The sequence below is a fragment of the Canis lupus genome, chromosome 4 (genome assembly GCF_011100685.1).
Source record: "Canis lupus familiaris isolate Mischka breed German Shepherd chromosome 4, alternate assembly UU_Cfam_GSD_1.0, whole genome shotgun sequence".
In the NCBI taxonomy this organism is placed as follows: domain Eukaryota; kingdom Metazoa; phylum Chordata; class Mammalia; order Carnivora; family Canidae; genus Canis; species Canis lupus.
The window spans coordinates 68,706,166-68,731,373 of record NC_049225.1 but is presented as its reverse complement, the minus strand read 5'-3'; the positions used below and the strand labels follow the sequence as shown (position 1 = coordinate 68,731,373).

At 35.8% G+C, this 25,208-nt stretch overlaps 1 protein-coding gene across 1 annotated transcript in view; it reads right to left on the bottom strand.

Annotated features, from left to right (window-relative positions):
• The window catches only part of OXCT1 (3-oxoacid CoA-transferase 1), a 134,450-nt gene that overhangs the window by 36,365 nt on the left and 72,877 nt on the right, over nt 1–25,208 (bottom strand). Inside the window, exons 12-13 of the mRNA XM_038535212.1 lie at nt 20,997–21,069; nt 20,317–20,392 (exon numbers count right to left, since the gene is read on the bottom strand). Coding sequence (XP_038391140.1) covers nt 20,317–20,392; nt 20,997–21,069 — 149 coding nt within the window. The remainder of the gene's footprint in view (nt 1–20,316; nt 20,393–20,996; nt 21,070–25,208) is intronic.

Here is a 25,208-nt window from a genome sequence, read left to right as displayed (position 1 = left end):
CTTAATTAAGTTGTGGGTATTTTGACTTGACTGTTCCCCCCACTGGCCATTCCCTCATCTCTGTCCCTCTCCCTAGGTCTCCCTATTCCCTGAGACATAACCATACTGAAATTAAGACAACTGATAACCCCACAATAGCCTCTAAATGATCAAGTGAAAGGAAGAGTTCCACATGTCTCACTCTAAATCAAAAGCTGGAAATGGTTAAACTTAGTGAGCAAAGTATGTTGAAAGCTGGGCCATAAGTTAGGCCTCCTGTGCCAGTTAGTGAAGCTGTGAATTCAAAGGAAAGGTTCTTGAATGAAATTAAAAGTGCTAGTCCAGTGAACACACAAATAATATGAAAGTGAAAGAGCCTTACTGCTGATATTGAGGACGCCTGAGTGGTCTAGATAAAAGATCAAACCAGCCATAACATTCCTGTTAGGCTAAAGTCTAATCCAGAACAAGGCCCTATCTCTATTCAATTCTGTGAAGGCTGGGAAAGGTGATGAACTTGAAGGAGAAAAGTTTGAAGCTAACAGAGGTTGGTTCATGAGGTTTAAGGAAAGAAGCCATCTTCATAACACATAGGTGCAAGGTGAAGCAGCAAGTGCTAATGCAGAAGCTGCATCAATCCAGATCTGGCTGAAGATAAATAACGGAGATGGCTACACTAAAGAGATTTTCAATGTACATTAAACAACCTTCTCTTGAAAAAAGAGGCCATCTGGGACTTTCATAGCTAGAGAAGAGAAGTCAATGTCTGGTTTCACAGCTTCACAGGATAAGCTGACTCTCTGTTAGGGGCTAATACAGCTGGTGAATTGAAGTTGTAAAAAAGCCAATGCTTATTTACCACTCCAAAACTCCTAGGGCCCTTAAGAATTATGGTAAATCTACTCTGCCTGTGCTCTATAAATGGAGCAACAAAGCCTGTATGATAGCCCATCTGTTTACAACATGGTTTACTAAATATTTTAAGCCTACTCTTGAGACTTACTACACACACACAAAAAGAGTTCTCTCAAAATATTACTGCTCATTGACAATGTACCTCATCACCCAGGAATTGTGACGGAGATGTATAATACAAGAGTGGGGGATGTTCTACAGGACATCTGGCCAGTACTTCTCAAGACTATCAAAGTCATGAAAAACAAGGCAAGAATAGAAACTATCACACAGAAGTCTTTTTCTCAGAAAAACAGTCTTCTCCCAGAGAAGATGAGGGAGATGCAACAATTAAATGTAATATGGTATTCTTTTTTATGGATCCTAAAAAAGAGAACAATAATGGAAAAAATTGATATTAATAGTAACGTACCTGAAAAACTTTTACACTGAAAACTATAAAACACTGATGAAATAAATTAAAGAAGACACAAATAAATGGAAAGACATCCCATATTCACAAACTCAAAGACCTAATATTGGTAAAATGTCCATACTACCTGAAGTGATCTACAGAGTCAAAGCAATGCCTATCAAAATACCAATGGAATTTTTTTATAAAAAAAGAAGAAAACAATCCTGAAATTTATATGGAAGCACAAAGACCCTAAATAGAGCAATCTTGAGAAAGAAGAACAAAGCTGAATTTGTTTTCCTGAAATCACTCCCTCATTTCAAAATGTTACAAAGCTACAGTAATTAAAATGATATCGGCATAAAAACAGACTAAGAGTAATGTAGCAGTGAAAAGAGCCCCAAGTAAATCCAACCATATACATCCAACTGATCTTCAGGATGGGTACCAAGAACACACAACAGAGAAAAGGTAGACTCTTCAACAAATGGTGTTGGAAAAACTGGATTATTAACACGGAAAAGAATAAAATTGGAATCTTACGGAGTAACAAAAGGGAACAAAAGCAAAAGTAGACAAGTGGGACTACATAAAACTAGAAAGCTTCTGCATAGCAAAGGAAACAACAAAATAAAAAAGCATCCTAAGGAATGGGAGGAAATATCTGCAAACCATACAACTGATAAAGGGTTAATGCTCAAAATATATAAGGAACTCTTACAACAGCAAAAAAAAAACTGAACTCAACTAAAACATGGACAAAGGACTTGAAAAGACATTTCTCCAAAGAAGACATAGAAATGGCCTACATACAGTTGAATGAAAAGATGTTCCATATCACTAATCACCAAAAAAATGCAAATCAAAACCACAATGAAGTATCATCTCATATCTATTATCAAAAAAAACCCCGAAACAAAAACAAACCCAAAAGATAAGTATTGACAAGAATGTGAAGAAACTGGAACCCTTGTACACTATTGGTGGGAATATAAAATGGTACAGCTACTCATAAAGAATAATTTGAGTAGTTTGGTAGTTTCCCACCAAATTAAAAACAGAATAACCACATGATTTCGCAATTCCACTCTTGGACATATATCTAGAAAAACTGAAATCAGGAATATCAAAAGGGGGATCCCTGGGTGGCGCAGCGGTTTAGCGCCTGCCTTTGGCCCAGGGCGTGATCCTGGAGACCCGGGATCGAATCCCACGTTGGGCTCCCGGTGCATGGAGCCTGCTTCTCCCTCTGCCTGTGTCTCTGCCTCTCTCTCTCTCTCTCTCTCTCTCTCTCTCTCTCTCTCTCTCTCTCTCTGTGACTATCATAAATAAAGAAAAAAAATTTTTTTTAAAAAGGAATATTACCTGCACTCCCATGTTCACTGAAGCGTTATTCACAGAAGTCAAGATATAAAACAAGGGATCCCTAGGTGGCGCAGCGGTTTGGCGCCTGCCTTTGGCCTAGGGCGCGATCCTGGAGACCCAGGATCGAATCCCACATCGGGCTCCCGGTGCATGGAGCCTGCTTCTCCCTCTGCCTGTGTCTCTGCCTCTCTCTCTCTCTCTCTCTGTGACTATCATAAATAAAAAAATAAAATAAAAAATTAAAAAAAAAAAGATATAAAACAGCCTAAATGTCCATTGACAAATGAATAAAAACTATGCAGTGTATACATACAATAGAATATTATTCAGCCTTTAAAAAGAAGGAAATCCTGCCATATGCCACAACATGGATAAACCTAGAAGACAATATACTAAGTAAAATTAGCCAGTCACAGAAGAACAAATACCTCAGGATTCCATTTACACAAAGTATCTAAGTAATCAGACTCATAGTAGCAGAGAGTAAACCATGGTTGTCAGGGGCTAGCGGGAGAGTGGGAAATGCAGAGCTGTTCAATGAGTATAAAGTTTCAGTTATACAAGATAAACTCCAGAGATCTGTTGTACAACACTGTGCCTACAGCTCTAATATCATATTGTGCACCTGAAAATTGAAGAGGGTAGATCTCATGTTAAGTGTTCTTACTACAATTAAAAAAAAAAAAAAAGACGGATACCCTATCCTGACTCCACTGTAATTGTGTATTTCTTAGTTTTGACAAATGTACTATGGTAATAGAATACTGTAATAATGAGAGAAATTGGGGGAGGGAATATGAAAACTCTTTGTTCTAGCTCAGAAACTTTTCTAAAAATCTAGTTATTCCAAAATACAGTTTATTTTTTTTAAAAAATCTCAGTATGTGGCTTGTTCCTGTGGTTTTTGTTTTTTCATCAAAGTAAGAACAACACGGAGATTAGTTCTCAGATTTCCCTCTGTGAGGGCCTCTTCTAATAACTCTTCCAGTTTATTGCTAAAAAAACTCTGCAAACTCTAACTCCCTAAAAACAAGTAAATTTATGATGGTTAAATGAATCTGTGCTTTGTTTTTGGCTACAATATTTTTTTTTCTTGTCATAAGTGAACTTTATTTCTTTGCAGGACCCAACATTTACCATTGCAGAGTACTCTAACATAAAGTCACAAGTTAGTAGCTGGATAAAAAATAAGATAGTTCTGAAAATTGCATATGTGGGTTTCTGTTGTTGTTAATGTCTTTTTAATTTTTTCTTTTCACCTTTCGACCCTCCTTACCCATTTCTCATGGCTCCATCACCCGCTTCTGGCAACCATTAAGCTGTTCTCTGTATTTATGAACTTGCTTTTTGTTTTTTAGATTCCACATTTAAGAAAGATCATATAGTATCTGTCTTCTTTTCATTTATTTCACTTAGCATAATGCCCTCAAGGTCCACTCATGTTATCACAAACAGCAAGATTTCATATCTTATGGCTGAATAATATTCCATTGTAGATTTACCACAATTTCTTTATCCATTCATCCATCAATGGACACTTAAGCTATTTCTATATCTTGGCCACTGTAAACAAAGCTGCAATGATCATAGAGGTGCATATATCTTTTTGAGTTAATGTTTTTATTTTCTTCAGATAAATACCCAGAAAGAGATTTGCTCGTTTATGTGGTAGTTTCATTTTTAATTATTTTAGGAACCTCCATACTGTCTTTTACAGTGGGTGTACCAGTTTGCATTCCCACCGACAGTGTACAAGGACCCCTTTTTTTCCTCCACGATCTTGCCAACACTTGTTATTTCTTGTCCTCTTGATAAAAGCCATACTAACAAGTATGAGGCAGTATCTCACTATGGTTTTGATTTGCATTTCCCTGATAACTATAGATGTTGAGCACCTTTTTCATGTGTGTGTTGGCCATCTGGATGTCTTCTTTGGAAAAGTAGTCAAAACGTCTGCCCATTTGTAGTCTTTTTTTTTTTTTTTTTTTTGGTGCAATTGAGTTGTAGAGGTTCTTTGTATATTTTGGATATTAGCCTCTTATAAGATACACAATTTACAAATATTTTCTCCTATTTGGTAGACAGCCTTTTCATTTTGATAGTTTCCCTTGCTGTGTTTTATTTTTTCCCCAAATATATAAACTTTACTATCCAAGTTACTATTATTTTGATTAGCTTGTCCTAATGATAGCTTAGACTTCTGAGAAAGTCTGAAAAAAATCAAACATGGTAATGAGAACCATTATAAAAGTGTTCTGCAGCCATATTATCACAAATTTGCAAAAACTGAGAATATAGACTGGACCTTTGTTCTATGACATATAAATACCATTTTTATTTTTTGCTTTGTTATTTATTTTTTGTTATGGTTTACTTTTTCCATGCTAAGCATCTTTTAATAAACACAATTTTATGAAGATAATTCCTCACCTAAACAGTACTTGCAGAAAATAGATATAATTCAAGCTGCTTTCCTTTACAAAAAGAAAAATCAACAAGAAAAAGTTAAATACGTTACTTAAAGTTATAGAGCAAGTCAGAAAAAAAAAATTGGATAAAGTCTCTAGCTTCCAGAAAGAGGTAATTGAATCCCCATAGAAGATTCTTATTTTAAAATATTCATTTTGTTGAATTTATTGCACTATTTTTCTTTCTTACTGTTCCTAATCTGTTAGATGGTATTAATAGAGTTAGTCAAGAAGCAGACAGTAATCCTGGAGAATGTCCTATGTAGTTTCAGTTTAAACAAAAATAGTCAGATCTACTAGCACCTAAATCATACTGAAAACTCACCAATCAGAAATTCCTTATCCAATACTGTTAATTTTAAGGGCTGTAACTATGATCCAGAAATATGCAAAACAGATAATGAATGGGTAAAATATGTCAAATCTCCATGTTCCTGAATTAAAGTGTGTGGGTCTCCCTCAAAGGACTCTGTGCCAGGACTTCATGCAAAAACATATTTACTTACTTTTTATGCATAACTGTAACAAAATTAGTGATCTGTTTTCCATATATTTTTTAAAGAAATTGGACTTACACAGATATATATAATTTGAAAAAATCATATATGTGGAATATTGTTTAAAGTATTATTACAAATACTCTAATAATCTATTTGAGTTATTATGAAGTGATAAGATAAGCAATGTTGAATATACTGGGTATAATAAAGTTCAAAAATGCTATTTGTCTTTTACTTAGGAAAATTCAACTATATTGGCTGACAAGGGAAAAGGAAAGGAGGAAGAAAGCTAAATGTAAAATGCTGATGATTTTGCCTGGCATTCAATTTTAATAATGAAGGTCTAGAAAGAGATAAGATGTGATATGTCAAACTGATATTCACTCAGTCACAAAGTCATATGCCTCTCACAATGTGAATTTACGGAGCTATCTCTAGGGTTGCAAGATATGTTGCTATATCTTATGACCCCCAAAAAGGAGCTAGCTGCTCTACGTGGTTCTTAACAATATAGCCATGATCAGATCTAGCACTGTTTCTGTGGGTCTACCAATACACATCCCAGGGCTAATATGATCAAATGCTGGAACACTTTCTAAAAATAATGGAATCAAAAATGAAATCAAAACTAAAATTAAAAATTACATAGAAATGAATAAATATAAGAGTTTTATATCTAAGTTTATAGAAGGCAATATAAAATTATGCAGAACTCTAAATGTTTTTAAAACTAGAAAGCCTGAAGGAATGCCTGGATGGCTCAGTGGTTGAGCATCTGCCTTCAGCTCAGGGAGTGATCCCAGCTCCAGAGATCAAGTCCCCCACTGGGCTCCCTGGGAGGAGCCTGCTTCCCCCTCTGCCTGTGTCTCTGCCTCTCTCTCTCTGTGTCTCTCATGAATAAAAAAAAAAAAAAAAAAAAACTTAAAAAATTAGAAAGCCTGAAAATAAAGCACTCAATTTATAAATCTAGAACTAGTATGACATTAAATAGAAGCTAGATAAGAAAAAGGACATTAATAAATTACAGATTTCCTTTTTTAAAGATTTTTTTATATATTTATTTGAAAGGGGGGGGGGATGAGAGGAGAGAGAGGGAGAAGCAGACTCCCCTCCAAGCAGTGAGCCTGATGACATGGGGCTCAGAGGGCTTGATCCCAGGACCCTGAGATCATGACCTGAACTAAAGGTCGCTGCTTCACAGACTGAGCCACTCAGACGCCAGATGTACAGATTTCTTAAAGTACACTGGACTAACTTTAAAGTAGGCAAATTTCTTACAAGTCTAATTAAAAGAGAAGACCGAATATGCACATTTACAGAATTAGCAATAAAAAGTAGATATAGTAACAGTTTTTAAGGATACTAAAGAAGTTAAAACAAGAATATTGCACAGTGCTCTGAACAAATAAATGTGACAATCCAAAAGATATGCTTGCTAGCAAAATAAAAATGAACAAAACTGCCACAAGAAAGGTCACAAAATCTGAGGTGACCAATTAGCATAAAAATATCTTACAGATTGTTAAAAATTGATCATTTGTATTAAAAAATAACATCTATCAATATCTTATTTAAATAATGACATTAACAAGTTAAACTGTGTGATTAAATCAGTAAACACACTGAATAAAATTGAACAGCCATTCACTTTTAAAACTATAAATAAAAGGAAACTTCTAAAACAGTATAAAGGGCATTCAGTATAAACAGTATAAAAATAGAAAGAGCAAGCATAATATTAAAAGTGAAAATTCTAAATGAATTCTTATCGAAATCAAGAAAATCCTCAATCATTACTACTTACTTATATTGTTTTGGATATTATGTTAAAGAAAAGAAAGTAAGTGATATGCACTTTAGAAAAGAAAAAAATTTATAGATAAGAATACTTCATAGAATATCTAAGAAAATACTAAAATAATTATACTAGCTAATAAGAGAATTTTAAAAGTTAATAAATACAAGATAAATATACAAAACCAATAGTTTTCCTTTATATTAGCAAGACCACTTAGAAACTGAAATGAAATATCCAGCTGGACACACTGGCAAAAGCTGAAAAATAATTAGGAATAAAGGTAATGAATGAGGTAAAATGAAACCCGAATAAATGACAAAATACACCATATTCCTGGACCAGAAGACTTAACTATTATACATCTGTCAGTTATTTCTGAATCAACATATTTAATATTTAGTGCACAAAAGGTTTTACACAGTACCATCACTCACCCCGTTTTTACCATATTCACCACAGAAATAAGATTCTTCTTAAGGAGAAAGGTTGTACTAAGTTTGCTTAGTACTCTACCCAAAGTGGTTAATATACCTAATACAACAAACAAACAACTCCTAATAAATTTGTTGAATAAAACCCATCTCATTTACCACATTTTAAAAATAAAGAGCTGAGGTCTGGGATGTCTGGGTGGCTCAGTGGTTTAGTGTCTGCCTTTGGCTCAGGGTGTGATCCTGGAGTCCCAGGATCGAGTCTCACATCAGGCTCCCTGCATGGAGCCTGCTTCTCCCTCTGCCTATGTCTCTGCCTCTCTCTCGGTGTCCTTCATGAATGAATAAAGTTAAATAAAATAAAAAATTAAAAAAAAAGAGCTGAGGTCTCAAAAGGTTAAATAACTCCACAGATAGAGAAATACTTCAAAGTGTACTTGAAAGGAAAATGGGAGCCTCTTTGTATTGACATGTTATTTTTCAAAAGTAAACTTTTCCTCATAATGGAAACAATATTCCTATTGTATTACAAAACAGGAGAGATGAGTTCCAGGATTTCCTGAGTTACTAACTAGTTTTGTGACCTCAGTCGGGTCATCATTTTTCTGGACTCAAGTTTTCCATCAATAAAATTAGGGTGCTGTATAGCTGGATAATATTAAAATTATATCCTTAACTCCTTCGTGTTAATGGGATAACAGATTTGTGGCTTATAAAAGGAACTTCAGAGGTAATACTAAAACATTAAGGTGTAGGATCATATATGTGGTATTTACCTCAATATAATCTGGAGAGAAGGGGCAAGTGAACAGGAATATAGATGAAACAAAATTGGCCATGAATGGATAATTGTGTAAACTGGATGTATATATTTTATTATTCTATATTTGTATATATTTGAAATTTTCTCTAATAAAACTTTTTATGTTAATAAAAGTGCTGATCAAAAATGATCTCTAAACCAAAAGAGTAAAGCAAGAAGTAAAGACTTCAACTAAAAATGCCAAATCCAGTTATTTCATAAAACTTAGTCTTCAAGATTCATTAGCCTTTAGTGGCAGGGTCACGTCTTCAGCCCTTTAGTTTTATTTCCTGCTAAGTTATATCGGCAGCACCATTATTTATGAAATTATTAATAAATGGTTTTCTGAGAGATTTCATCTAGCATTTGTAATGTTTCCTCCCTTTCTTTTAAGTGGGTTGTTTAATGAAACAGGCTGTTGCAGTCATACAAATACATCACTAATGAAAGGGATAATAATTGCATATATCAAACTCACTCACTGCTCATTCTTTCTATAAAGAGAAGGAGAAAGGAGGGAGGAGGAGGACTACGAAGGAGAAGATGAGGAAGTGACCAAACTCCCATTCTTTGTACAGCGGTCTGTCTTCTAACTCCAGAGAAAATGGAAGGTATATGATCAAAGAAATTCTTACAATAGCTGCTGGGAGGCCAGGTAGCACCATAGCTTGGAATCAATCAGATTTCTAGCTAACCTTTTTTTCAGCTTCTGGTTCGAATACATGAGTTCCAATACACAGCTGAAGTTCTTAGAACTAAGCAGTTGTTCACAAACACATCATACACAACATAGCAAGGAGGGAAAGAATTCCTTTCCTCCAGAGCCCAAAAAGACCCAGATAGCAAATAAAAGACAACATTTCTTTAAGATCACTGAAAATTGAGATTTCCAAAAAGAAAAGTTTACACATTCTCATGTCCCTTTACCTACTTAGAAGATTAACACTGGTGGGCACCTAGGCTGAGTGAGCCTGACTTGCCAATGAATTTGCTATTGTTCCTTCCTGATCTTAATTTTTTTAAACTTCCATTTAGCATTCCCCTTTGCAATAATTCCCATATTTTTACAGTTATGTTTCAATGTTTCCCATTTAACAAATATTAAAAGCTAACATTATTTTTGAAAATCCTGGTAGAAGACTTGAACTCTTCCAAAGAACTCTTCAATTGGTAAATTAAAACAAAATGGTAAATAAAATGGATAGAATACTTCATACATGAGGTTTATGCTATTTTCATATGATTAGGCAGTGAAGACTTTAGAATTTGAGAGTGCGAACTTTAAAAAATGATTAAGATGCAGAAAAAAGAACATGCAAATGGTCAATCAGCACCTTTCAAAACTCCAGCTTGAACTAATATCATATATACAGCCCATATCCTTCCAATTGCAATAGAAGTTTTGTTCCACACAATGAAACAATAATTTATCAAGCTTCCAGAAATGCTGTAAGAATATTTATTTATTTTGCAGGTAGTTTTATTTCTACCATGAAAGGCATTAATCAAACACTTCCCAAAAGAACACTGTGGTGCAATACAAAATAAATAAGAGCAAAGGAAACTATGGTTAAATCCCTGTTTCGTAACTGAGTTACATATATAAACTTGAATAGTTAACTCCTGATATATCTCTTCACCTATAACAGCAATGGTTATATTTAACTCACAACATTCTATTAAATGACAATAAATATACAAATAAATAATACCTGGCCAATGGCATGTGCTCAATAGCTATTAGTTCCTTCCTTGTAAAAATATTAGACTTATAATTTAGCTGTGGCTTTTGAGCGTTAATCATAGCTTTTAATCACCAACACACAGTATCCTCCACGTAAGAGGAAAATTCCTTATAAAACTAATGTATAAATATGTTAGTCTATAAATATACTTTAGCCCAAAAATGTTAGATGTAAATAATAAAACTAAGGATTAATTTTCAAGATGTTGGGGCAGCCCCGGTGGCGCAGCGGTTTAGCACCTCCTGCAGCCCAGGGCGTGATCCTGGAGACCCGGGATCGAGTCCCACGTCGGGCTCCCTACACGGAGCCTGCTTCTCCCTCTGCCTGTGTCTCTGCCTCTCTCTCACTCTGTCTCTCATGAATAAATAAATAAAATCTTTAAAAAAATTTTTTTTCAAGATGTTTTCCAGATAGTCACAGATAAAAGCATTTTTGAATAACTAAATATAGTATCCAAGCAAAGAGCAATAATAAACAGCTTATGTTTCTAATAAATTTCACAAATACTAACTTGTCTTTTAAAAAATGTATGCTCATTTGTTAAATTGCTGTACAGGAAAGAATCATTCTTTGCTCTTGGAAATTTTGCAAACATTAAATCGGTCTCTAAATTGGCACAGCAAGTAAAGTTCTGTTCATTGGGTCAGAGCAATTTTGTTTGTTTGTTTTTTGACACTCCTTCCTCTCTCCCCCTCCTCTTCTTCTTCTTCTCTCACCCCCCCCACCCCCACGCTCCCCCCACTCCCCGGCAAACTAGGGGTTGGTGCAGCTTTTATTTCCCAGTTAGAATAAACAGTGTCGGGCTAGGTTCTTCCATGGTCCTCTCTTCTGTCTAGGACAGCTGGGAATCAGAATAGGCTGGGGGATCGTCTTGATGTACAGGAACCAGAGATAGGAACTTTGGTTATCTTGCTTTTGATGAATGTACAAGTACTATAGCTAGGAGATACCTGATGTGAGGTAGATCTCAGAAGCAGAATTTACAGAGAAAATGGTCCAAAACAAGCTCCAAGACGCAGAATGCTCGGCAAAATCAGAATTCAGTAAGCATAGAGGATTGTGTGTGAAGGATTTGGAAGAAAAGCATGCTGTGGTCCTACTCCCTCGGCCCCAGCAACCAAGGAGAGGGCTAAGTGTATGTGTGCCCTTCGCTCAACCCGCAGCACAGCCTGGATGACAACTCCAGAGGATCCTACCCCTAGAAGAGGAGTCTGGACACAACTGGGGAATGGTGACTTCTACCTGAGGAAGCTGAAGTGACCATTTGGGAGAAGTAACTACACTACTGCTATGGAAAGTGAACAAGAAACGTGTGATCCTTCCCAGGTATGAGTCATAAGAAGGACTGTCTAAAGATGCTCTTAACATTTTCTCAATGGGATGCCTCACAAATGAGAACCTATGTGTGAAGTGGACCACAATAAAACTGGGAGCTGCAGGAGAAGCACTCAGCCATTGTTCTCTAGGACAGATGCTGCAGAAGGGGTCCAGATGGGGGGGCCCAAAGACCCCCCCACAAAGAAAAATGATCCACTTTCTCTGAAAGGACCAGAGAGCAGGGAACCAGCTCATAGCATTACCAACCGTGTAAGAACTTTCCCGCCCTATTTCTTTGCCTTCTCATTCTCCTGATTTTTACCCAGGTAGGTGCAGAACAGTGAACTGGGGGGAACAGGTGAATGAAGGAAAAAGCAGGTCACCACACAAAGCCTTTCCCAAATGCAGCCAGCCAGCCAGCCTTGCCTCTAGTTGGGGAGCCATAGGAAGGGGAGATGCATTGCTTTTAAATATGTTGAAGCAACGTTCCCTTTATTTTTTAAGAGAGAAAGCACAAACCGGGGGAGGGACAGAGGGCAAGGGATAAGCAGACTCCCCACTGATCAGGGAGTCCGAAGCGGGGCTTGAGCCCAGGACCCCAGGATCATGATCTGAGCTGAAGGCAGATGCTTAACCAACTGAACCACCAGGCATCCTTTTTTTTTGGTTCAGTGAAATCATTATAGGTTGAAAAAAATCAGCACTCATCTGTTCGGTGTACACAAAGGATACTAACTAGATCTTTTAAGAAAATATTAGGAAACTGGACTCTTTAAGTCTTGAATCAAAGTGGAGTTTGTATATTAAAGTGACCCAGTGATAGTTATTATATTATCAGAGAATGAGCTGAAATGTCACACAGAAGGAGAGCTTCCCTAACTAAAATAAAGACACCATGGGAGATAAAAATAGTTGTGTTTTTATTTTATCCCACAGGTAGAGCTTGTTCAACATATTGGATACAGAAAATACACACACACATGCTTGTTACAGTGGTCTGTAAAGAGACATTCACTATACTGAGAATAATCACCATGAATGTGATCTTTAAAATGACCAAAGACAGCAGCACTGAACAATATTTGGTAAGAGATAATAACTGCTAAAAGCCAAAAGGAAGGCCTCTAGAACAAAAGAGAAGAGGTTAAATGTGCAGTAAGGCAGCGGAGTAAGGCACTGCTGGCTCTTTAGACATCCTAGATGGCAGTTTAAAGAAATACAAAATAAATAAAAAGAAAAAACAGCAGCACTGGTAACAGAATGAAAACATTCTGAGTATGAATTGGGATAATTCTTCTGTACAGTAATTAATTAGGCATCAAAAACCCTAAAAAATTGACCAACATATACTTCTTCTAGGGATTTGTACTAAGAAAATCATGCAAGAAATATATGAAGATATAAGCTATAAGTTCAAAAATATTATTAATGGTATTGAATAAGGGAAAAAGTAGCTTTCAGATAGGAGAAAACAGGCAGTACAGAACTGTCATCTCTGAGAGAAGGAAAACCAATGGAGTGGGCCTGTACATGCCTCAGCCTACTGCCTGGAAGGAAGAATCCAGTGCAGGGAGGGGAACTCAGGCAGGACCCAGTAGTCCTACTGGGTTCAGAGAGACCAAATCAACTAGAATTTGACTAGATATCTCAAAATACCAAAACAGAGGTTGCTATACAGAAAGAGAGCTCACAAGATTTGCAAAGGATTTACCTCAAGTCTTTGGCAGAGTACCGATGTGCATATACACACGAGAAGAAATTATTTAAGGCCTAAAAAAGAGCCACTAGGAGGTATTAACTAAAAAAAAAAAAAAGTCCAGGATTCACAGAGGTCTGGAAACAGTACATATTCCTACTAACTGGAGGGGAAAGGCCTCATAATACATGGGGCATCAGGTAGAGTGCTCAAAAGGAAATCACGTTAGTAGTGGTGCTAACTCCACTGAAACTAAAGCCTTCTCTCAACTAACGTTAACAAAGTTGAAAAACAAATATTGAAAGAATCAACCTGAGTGACATCTATAAGATTTGCACTGTTAGAAACATCAAAGGAGATCCTTCAAGGAGAAGGGCAGGAAAGAGCAAAAATATTAGGAATATATAACTTTTATATCTGAAGTATACTATATAATAAAAATATACAACACATACATTTTTTCATATTTTCAATCTCTTTAAAAGAGCTGATGGTTTATTTATTATTATTATTTTTTTATAAATTTGTTTTTTATTGGTGTTCAATTTGCCAACATATAGAATAACACTCAGTAAGAGCTGATGGTTTAGAACAAAAATAGTAACAAAGCATCACAGGGTTTAAAACAAATGCAGAATAAAATGTATGATAACAGCAAAACAGGGTAACGGCAGGGAAGAGAAGTTCATAGTTATATGGTTCATACATTAATTGTAAAGTGATATGGTATTACTAAGACTGTGATAAACAAAAGGTATGTAATACAGATAAAATAAATAAAACCCTTCAGGAACCACTAGAAAAAAATAAGAAAAATAAGTCAATAGTGAAGATAAAATGGAATCATAAAAAAATGTTTCACTGACTCCCCCAATAATAGCAGGAAAAAAAGTCATATGCGCAAATGGCAAAAAAAAAATCACATGGTGATAGATTTAAGCTCTACCATGTTGACAATCACATAAATGTAAATGGCCTAAACCTCCAATTAGTCAGAGGTTGTAAGACTTCTATAAGTATGAAGAAAGACTTAACTATGTATTAACTACAAAACTCACCTAAATATAAAGACATAAATAAGTTGCAGGTAGAAGAATGGAAAAAAAATACCATATGAGTTACTATATTAATATCACAATAGACTTTAGAATACAAAATATTACCAGAAATAATGTGGGATATAGTGGTTAATTTGTTAAAAGAGTATAACCACTTTAACTGTGTACTCCTACAACCAATAATGGAGCTCTAAAATATACAAAGCCAAAAGATAATGCAACTCAAAATAGAAATTGCCAAATGCAGAATTATAGCTAAGATTTCATTACTCCTTTCTCAATAACTCATAGGACATAGAAAACCTGAATGCTATCTACCTACTTGATCTGAGTTATAGGACACTCAACCCAACAAGAGCAAAATACACATTCTTTTCCAATGCAGTTGGAACAGTCACTCAGACTATATCCTAGGCCATAACAAATTTCAAACTCAAAATGACTGAAACTACATAAAATTATGTTCTCTGACTTCGAGAGAACTAAACTAGAAATTAACAGTTATGTGGGAAAATCACCAAATATCTGGAAATGAAATGACATACTTCCAAATAACCACTAAGTCACAGAAAAAAATAAAAAAGGGAGATCAGTAAATATTTTGAAGAAAAAATGAAAACATTATATGTAAAAATTTGCAGGATGTGACTAATAAAGCACGTAGAGAGAAATTTATACCATTACATGCTTATATTAGAAAAGAAACTTTTCAAACCAATGATCTAAGGCAGGAGTTGGCAAACTTTTCTATAAAGTGTTAAATGGTAAATATCTTAGGTTTTACGGTCCATACAGTCTCTTGTTCCAACTACTCAACTTTGCTGTTGCAGCATAAAAGCAGCTATTGGTAATATATACATGAATGGATGGGGCTGTGTTTCAGTAAAACTATTTCCAAAAGAGGCAGTGGATCAGGTACGGCACATGGGCCATATGTGCTGACCCCTGCTAGAACATCAGCTCTGTAAGTACAAAGAATTTCATCTGTTCTGTTAACTGCTGCATCTTTAAGAGGCAAGAACAGTACATGGCCCTTAATACATGCCTAATAAATATTTGTTGAATGAACGAATGCAATCCCCAGAACAAGCATATGAGTTAAACACTATCATTTTGTAAATGAGTATACCAAAATAAAATCACCTGCCCTACCACTAATAGGTGACAGAACCAGTATTTTGCAGTCTAACTCCAAAGTTCTACACTTTCCACTACAATTACACTATGGTAAAAGTATTACCAAATAAGCGTAAAAGCATAATACCATATATACATATTTTCTCCACCATTTTCCTTACCTATGGTTTACAGAACAAGACAAATATGTTAAATCTATCTCTATATCTGTAGGTTTTTATCTTTATCTATAGTTTGATCTTTATATTTCTATATTTATATCATCTATGGATTTAATATTTAGACTATAGTTGATGCAATTAAACCACTAGATTAAATCTTTTAATTTTTAAATTTTTCCCAGCTTTACTGAGATATCATTAACATCATTTAAATCTTGAACACAAACCTCCTTAGTGTACAAACAGAAGACTAGAGAGTTAGCTTTATTTTAAAAAGACACAACTAGAATACCAAACCAATATTATGCACTCATACATGTAGCATACATGAGTACATCAATTTGTACTTCTTCTTTTAAAAGGCACAAAGAAATTTTTAAAATGTGAGGGAAAAACAAACACAATACATCCTGTCTTCCTTTGCCTTAAGACTCCCTCGTTTCAATTCTCCCCACACAAAAAGAGCAAGCCCTTGGCTATTGTGTCACTCCCATATAGCAGCCCTGTCCAGCAGGCCACAGTTGCATGCTTTCAATAACCAGCTTCCATTGCTGTTCATGCACATCTGCTTCCCTTCACAAGTCAATAATCTATGGCAGCTGTTTTCCAAAAATAGGCATTAGGAAAACCAGAACAGTTCTGAATGCAGATTCAATGGGCTACACATCTGTCCACATTTTTGTAGCTTGCCTGGGGTTTTACCATCATCACGATAATCAGAGAACTTGAAGGAGCCAACTACTATTTTGTCACATTTTCTCTCTTCAGATGCTCAGGGCAGAATTTTAAAAAATCTGTGTATAGGAGACTAACACTGCATACAAAGAAGCTATTAAAGGATAAGACAAATAGTATCCATACCATTCACCTGCCTTAAAAGCTTAATGTTTATTGTAATCTGACATTGTGATGATTGATGGAGATGCCATGATGCAGAGAAACTCAAGGCTTTACAACCATTGAAAGATTATTCAACTCAGCAAAAAGATAAAAGTAAATGAAAAATGATATAATAAAGCCGAACTTTTCAGCTTCTTAACTGCCAGATCTTGCAATAAAAATATATCTACATTTTAATAATCAACATAAATCTTTGGGACAAATAGAAATAGACTGCTCACTGAAACTTTAAAGAGGAGAGGCTATATCCTACCCATAACCAATAAGAGCAAGAAATGCATCCTCAAAGGGTTTAATTTTTGGTACTTGAATATGAACTCAGGATAAGCAGTCTGTACTAGCTTCCATAAAACACAGTCTTGCTTATGCCAGTGTACTTTAGGGCAAATATTCTCTTTAACGTTAAGCAATAGAGCACTGAAGAAGAAAAAAATAATAGCCACTATATCTATGCAGTGCTTTTAGTGGCCACTTTCATTTTCTTTTCAATTAATCCTAACAAAAACGTACTCTGGATTGTATGATTTGTTAGGGAGAGAACTGAAATTCAAATCAAATTTATTACAAACTGAAGCTCATGGTCTGGACTCTTAAGCTATTCTGCATTCAAAAGAGTCAAAATAAACATTATGCATCACATATGAAGAATCCAAAAGTGATTATCAGTTACTAAAGGAACAAAAGAAAATCTCATCAGAAATGATACTACCAGGGTGCCTGAGTGGCTTACTTGGTTAAGCAACCAACTTTTGGTTTTGGCACAGGTCATGAGCTTAGATTTGTGAGATCGAGCCCCATGTTGGTTTCTGAGCTAGGTAGGCAGGAGCCTGTAAAAGACTCTCTCTCTCCCCCTCCCTCTGTGCCCACCCCTGCCCTCTGCTCACATTCTCTCGAAAGAAAGAAAGAAAGAAAGAAAGAAAGAAAGAAAGAAAGAAAGAAGAAAGAAAAAGAAGAAAAAAGAAGAAAGAATAAAGAAAGAAGAAAGACAATAACTCAGACATAAAGAACTAAAGAACCAAAAAGACAAGAAAATCAAGAAGAACACGAAAGTCAACGAACGCAGATTACGTAAGACGCGCAATAAACTCCCTCCCTCCCGATAACAGACCTAACACAGACCGACCTAACAAGAACAGCAAACTCAACAAACAAAAAAAGAAAAAAGAAAAGAAAAGAAATGACATTATCAACTTCCACTACCAAGAAGAGTGGAAACAGACACAAGAATACAATTCATGCTTCGTTTTTGTTCCTTTAGACCTCCAGAGTTCTCCATCACTGCCCTATTAGGTCCAGTCATTTGGAAATGCATAAGTTCTTAGAGTATTAAGAAGAGTATAAAGTAACAAACACTGATATTTTAATCACTCACAGGATATGTAAAAATGTGATATATACTGAAAAATCTTTCCTTCATAGGGCAACTACAGAATGCATACTCTGAGTGCTTCTAGCCTCCCCATGTGCTAAACTATAATATAAACAAAACATACACTGACTTTTTAAAGATGCCCATGTTCCCTGAAGGCAAAATGTGTTGAACATTGTTGAACATTATTCTGCTCCATACTCATGACCACTGTGCAAATTGATTTCAAAACTTGTTAACAGTCCAGAGAAATAGGCATATTTAAATCTCTATTGTTTCTGTTCATAGTAACTAATTCTATTCCCTTTCTGCCAGGTACCCCCAACTTCTCCTTCTTAAATAATAACAAGCCATTTATTTAGTTTGAAGTATGCATCAACCCCTATACATCATATACAAAGTGTTAAGTACTTCATATACGTTGTATCATTTACTTCTTTATGTAATCTTATAAAGTAGGTAGTATTCTATCATTCCCATTTTACAGATGAAGAAAAGCAGGCAATGCCTCAGTTACACTGCTAGTGAGTGACAAAAATTGGGTTTCAACCCACATCTGTCTCATTACAGGGCCCTTGCTCTTCACCACTAGGCTATGAGAGCCAGACAGGACACCTGAAATCATCTAGTCTCAATTCCTCATTTTATAGATAAGGATGGTTTAACATGAAGAATTTAAGTGACATGTTCAAGATTACACCTTGGTTACTGCATAGAGTCAGGGCTAGAATGCAGGGCTTACATTTTTACACTCCTTCTACTACGCCATATGGCCTTTTTTTAGATTTTAAAAATAAAAATATATTCTCATTATCTACACAAATAAGTATTCCCATAAACTGTCAATCTGATTCACTGTACAACATTCAGGAGATTTTCCCTGATGTTAACTCTTGATGGCTGATTTAGAATGATGAATATTTTTAAACAAAAATAACAATATATTCCATAATTTACTAAGGTTCTTATTATTTTAATGGTTCAATCATATTTCTCCCTTACACTTTATTATTTTAAGTAAACTTTATTCCCAGTGTGGGGCTTGAACTCACAACCCCAAGATCAAGAGTAGCATGCTCTACCAACTAAGACAGCCAGGTGCCCCTTTTCCTTAAGTTTTAAATGTGACTTATGATTATTCTTTAATATTCTGGTTCTCAAACTTGGCTATATAATCACCAAGGTTGCTTTTAAAATGCCCAGTGCCTAGGCTACATCCCTTATTAGTTAAATTGGAAACTCTGGGATCATAATATTTTTTAAAACTGTCAAGTGATTCTAATATGCAATGAAGTTTGAGAACTAGGACTTTAATCATTATTCAAACTTTAAAATAATATTTAATGGTATATTAGATCAAAAGAGCTAAACACAATCTAACACTGTCATCAAGTATATTAATCTACCTTCCCCAAGAAATTACTAGAGAAAAAATATAAGATTTCAGAAAAACTCTCAAATCATAGAACACAAGTATCAGTTATTTAAACAAATTCCTTTTGGCTGACAATACAGAAAAACCACACAAATCCTTAAGTACACACAAAGTATAACTTGAGTTACCAACCAAAATGAGCTCATAATCACAGACATGAATTATATCTTGTTGCCATACACATATCACAAAGCAACAACCTGGAACATAACAAAACACACTCATAAATTAAGTCTACTGATTATAGTCCTTCTTCCAAAGCTGATTCTAAGTGGTTTTTCCTTGATTTAGGCTGTTAGTAAATGAAAATTGTTTGCATTTCACAAGCATGTTTAAACACCATAAGATTTGTATTCCATTACAGGAGACAATGTGATTGATTACTTATGAGGTAAGACAATGTGAATGATTATTTATGATCGACCGATCAAGAGAGGTTTTTAATCACCATAAGAAAATATAGAATTAACATAAAATTAATGAACTTGTTAATTGTTCTTTCTAATTATAAAAATTTAGCTATAACAAATATTGGTATTTCTTATTTTTATCAGAATTAACCCACTTATTCTTAATCTTCCCCAGTTCTCTGTTCCTCATGGAAAATTAGGTTTTGGCCCTGATCTTACCTTTTTAGTCGCAACTAGACAGTAAATAAGCAAAGTTAAATAGTTCTCAGTAGCTGCTTTACCAAAATTTGACTAAAATATTAAATGTCATTATTAAAATATGTCCTTATTTCTACATTATATTGTAGAACAATATAGCACAGCAATGCAACAAGATTTTTCTTAAAAAATAATTATGGCAACCCAGGCACAACTCAAAAGAAAAATGTCCACTTACAGGTATCATCCAGTTAGCGAGGTCACCATATCTGGAAACTTGCATTGCTCCGAGCATTGTTAGATTGACATGCCCCCTGAGAGAGAAAAAGGAAATATAAAGCAAACTTCACAAGCTTTATGTCCCATTTGCTTGAAATTGCCAGCAATTAAAATAATTCTATACCCTCCAAAATAAATTTGCTTTCTCCCACCAACACCTATTTCCAAATCAATCAGCTCAAGCTGATATAGAGAAATAACCATTAAGAGTTCTTTAAAAAAAATTATAGCCTAAATAGTCTCCAAAACCAAATTAAAAACAGGTGTACACAGTGCGTTTGTTTCCCTCCATGAGGGGAATGTGGCTTGATTTGAAGGGAAACGCTAGCTAGAAAATGAAAACACAATTTTGTAGGAAATGTTGGGATCCTCAGAAAGAACTTTAAAAATGTTGACTTTGGTATTCTCAGCACATAGATATAGATTCCATTTGGGGGGTTCTTTTAATAACTGTGAGCTCAATGTTCCAATTCCCAACATTCAATGTGAATAATTTCACATCTTGGTGCAGCTGAATGAGCTATGACCATTTTCTGGCTGGGAGATGTGGTTACGTTTTGGAGCCTTGCTAACACGTTCAGGGGATGACTCAGTCCATTCCATACCATGTGGAACATGAGGGGCTCCGTTGTCACATACCCTCTAATCATCGCAAATGATTCATCGCTGGAGAAGTAAGAGGCTCCTGGAAGAACAGTAACTGTTTCCTTGCCTAAATACACATACATAAGAAAGGAAACAAAGGAAAGAAAAAGCTATTAGATTTCTAAGAGTAGAAATCATGCAGAGAGAGGTCTCTACCTTCTCTGTTTCCTAAAGAACTAAGGCCTCTTTAACCAAACCACAGTGTCAATGGGGGCACGGGGGACACAGTGGGCACTGCTGCCCTATGAAGAGGAGTACTTCGTCAGTGGCAATGTTCAGATTTGCCCCTGCATGGTGATAACAGAAAGCAAACCAACTTTAATTTTATTATTGTTTCTGAAATTCTCTACAGATAAAGCACCCCCTGTTGCTTCTAAACATTCCTACCTGCCCCCAGCCCCACTCCCTCCACAATTCCCTGCTAAATGCTGATGAGAGTGAGGGAAAAGGAGTCCCTGGGATGCACCTGTCAGGATCGAGTGCTGCTATAAGTCACTGGAGCAAAGAGATTGTGGAAAAAGCATGAAGAAACCCAACTCTGAAGGGAAGGACACAAATATCTGCTCCTCAGATATTTCTTAGAAATCAAGAAATAATCTAGAAAGTGAGGTGCCCCTTATTTCCTTAATATCATTAGGCCTGAATCTCTTCTTTTTCTCTCTCTCTCTGCCTTATGTTTCCTTTCTTGCTCCTGTAAGTTTCTCATAAAATCATAGGACTTTGATGAGATCAGGGAATAGCACCCTAATACTGCCTCACATATTTAATGGTAACTTCCAAGAGGTCCTCTTGGGAAGACCTCTTCCAAAACTTATAGTTCAGAATGAAAGTTCGGAGCTGGACAGGATCTTCAGGGTCATCCAGTCCCCAAACAACCAATCATATCACCTGACATATATTTCAGCTGCTTTCTTTTTGTGATCCATTTTCTGTGTGTACACTGCCTAGAAGGAAGCTTCTGATCTTAACTAGAAAAATGCTCACATGCTACTTTGGCAAATAGAAGTCAATTGTATGAGAACACTCCATGCGTTACCCCAGTGTAACAAAGCAGTCAAAAAGAAGGGGAAGAAGAGTTATGATTCCAGGTTTGGAAGAGAGAAAAGCTCCCAGATACAACAGGACCAGAGTGGTCAGACCATGCATGCCCAGGTGTGCAACACAGCTGTTCGCTCCGCTTCTCAAGCCTTGCCTGAAAGCTAAATTCTATCAATATCCCTCTCCATCTGAGCACAAGTAGAGAGAAAGAGGCTATTTATATATCATGCTGAAATATTTATTCCCCAAAGGGGTTTGATTCTAAATAGGGGAAACATTTTCACATCTTTCAAAGTACTATAAAGATGAAAGGTTTGGAAAATACTTTCTGCTGTGGTCAGTAGGGGCTTTTAAGAAGCACATAAGATTTGGAGGATTAAATGAAATAATGCAGGCATAGCACCTGGCACAAAGAAAGGACTCCATAAACATAAGCTTTTATTACTGTCATTTTTATTATTCATCACTCCAAACCTACTTATAAAAGAGACAATGCCATCGCCCCTCTAGGGATAAATACTACAGGATCCAACAACTGGTTTATATGGCAGAGTTATACACCCAGCCTGGGAGCTGGAGGTTTCAGGACAGGCATAACACAACTAAACTTGATCCTAACACAACTTCCTTATCCAGCAAATTTTGTTCCTTACTGGTCCTGTGAGGTAGATAAACAAGGAGCAAGAATGTGTAGGACAAAAAAAAAAAAAAGGCAGAGAAACATAAAAATCTCAATTCTTTGTTCTCCAAGTGCTAAATCACAATGACTTCCAAAGGGCAATCTCTGCCAGCTGACCGTACATAGAAGGCATTATTTGCCACTCACAGGAAACTTGGAGATCAGTGAGAGAGGTTTGACTCTCCCCATGTGATTTATGGAGCATAGTTTTATTTAAGAGCACAGAAAACAACTCTCATAAAAAACAGTTGTCAGGCACCTGCTAATACATTCTGGCATGTTATAAATTACATTCTCTGGAAGCCAAGTTAGTTGTCAGTATTTTTATATATACAATATCTAAATAAAAATAGATATCCTAAAGTTGAACCCATGTTTTTCAATTACAATGTTCAAATTTGTTAAGAAATAACTATAATCAACATACAATCAATATTTTAAAGAAAAAGAACTTTCTTATTTGACTATTCCTGATTGATTTTTGTTTCCTCCAGTTTTTCTCTGTATATGTCTAAATACTTTCACAATATTTTGGCAAAAACAGCTATTTAATTTCATACTTATGGAGTCCTTTGGCTCATGATTTAGCATGTGTCATTCACTCAATATTAAATAAATATTTCCTATGTGCCTTGAACAGTGTTACAAACCAAACACAGATGACCTAACCCAAAACTTCTCAAACTTTAACATCTATGAGAATTCATGGAGAACAGATCTCTGAGTTGAATTGCCAGAGTTTGTAATTCAATAGGCTTGTGATGGGGCCTAAGAATCTCTATTTCTAATAAGTCCCTGGTGATACTGATGCTGAGGCTGAAGGTCTGGGGACCACACTTTAAGAACCAATGCCCTAAAGTAAAAGGAATATACTATTCAGCTAGATATAAATACACATGAATAATTACGAAGCAAAATGTGAGACACTAGATGCGTTACAGGTTCAAAGGAGGGGCATTTCTGAACCACAGAAGGATCTGGAGAGGACAAATGAACTGGAACTGGAAGAACAGGAATAACACATTTTGATAGGAAATTACTGTCAAGGAGATGGGGATGAAAAAAGAAGGGGACAGAAAAAAAAATCTGGTGACAGGCAGAGGAAGAGCAAAAGCATGGAAGAAGGAAAGCATGAGTCATAATCAGAACAGAACCAGTAGTCCAGGATGGGTGGATACAGAAATCCTTGCGGGTGTAATGGAAGATGAAGCTGGAGAGGGCAGGTGTGACTATCAGGTAGATCTTGAATGCTATACTGTTTGTACCTTAGTCTGCAGGTCCGTGATTCTTCAGTTGTGGCACAAGGGCCTCTAGAGAAGGCACTACTGACATTTGGAGCTGAAGAACTCTGTGAGGCGGGGCTGTTCCAGTTATTGTAGGATAACTTAACAGCATCCCTGACCTCTACCTGCTACTTGACAATAACACTCGCAATCAAAAATGTCTCCAGACATTGTCAAATATCCCCAGGGGAGTAAAATCACCCCCACTTACTCACTGAGAACCACTGCCCTTAGAGGCACATGGCAGGGGCCAGGGATATTTATAAGGTTATTCATGAGATTAATGTGGCCATTCTTTCTAAAGCAGTTTCAATTAAAGGTAAGTCATTTTAAACACCATTGGTATAGTAAAAGACAATTAAGAAATGGAGAAGAATGCAAAATGTACATTAGTATGAAAGCTAAAATGTGAGACTCAGTGGAAATTTCACAATTGCATCGGAATACTGCAAATCCTAACAGGACCTCTGAAAAGCTGCTGTTAAGCACTGCCTTCTGCACCTTTGTAAAACTTAGGTCAGCAATGGGTATAACTCAATGTGTAGAGGAAAAGGCCAGGATACTGTGTGTGAGTCCAGTCTCTAGCAATGGGATCTTGGGTATATAGCATATTATTATTTTGGGCCTCAGTTTCCCAATCTGTATAAGTTTTCACTTGAGGCTCAAATGGTATAATAAGTATGAAAAAGTATGCTCCAAACCAAATAGTGCCATACGGTGATAATTTATTTCTACATAACCTATGAGATTATTATTTAGAAGGGATACCTAGAAATAGTTATTTTAAAACACTGATTATAGCTAGAAATAGAACTTTTTGTATTCATTCCAAGAGATTTCTATAGAAATCTTTTTAAATTAACACAAACAAGGGGCTAATCTTCCAGGTAACTTACAAATTTGGGGAGTTGAGGAGACTACCAATATGTATTCTGGGTTCTTTCACTCAAAGTATTTCCTCCCTAATTTAGGCAGTTCTCCAAAATCCAAAGCAACATAAATCCTGAACAGAACTTTGACCAAAGAGTTAAAATATTAGTAAATGGATTTGTAGCTTAGCTTCCCAAAAAGCAATGAATTATTGTTTAACAAGGCAGTCTAAGGTTACACATGGTATTTGGGGAGTTAAAATATTAAACTAGTGGCTTCAGTAGGATTGAGCTACTTTTAAGCTCGTGGAATCAAAAATGCCTACTGTCCAATAAT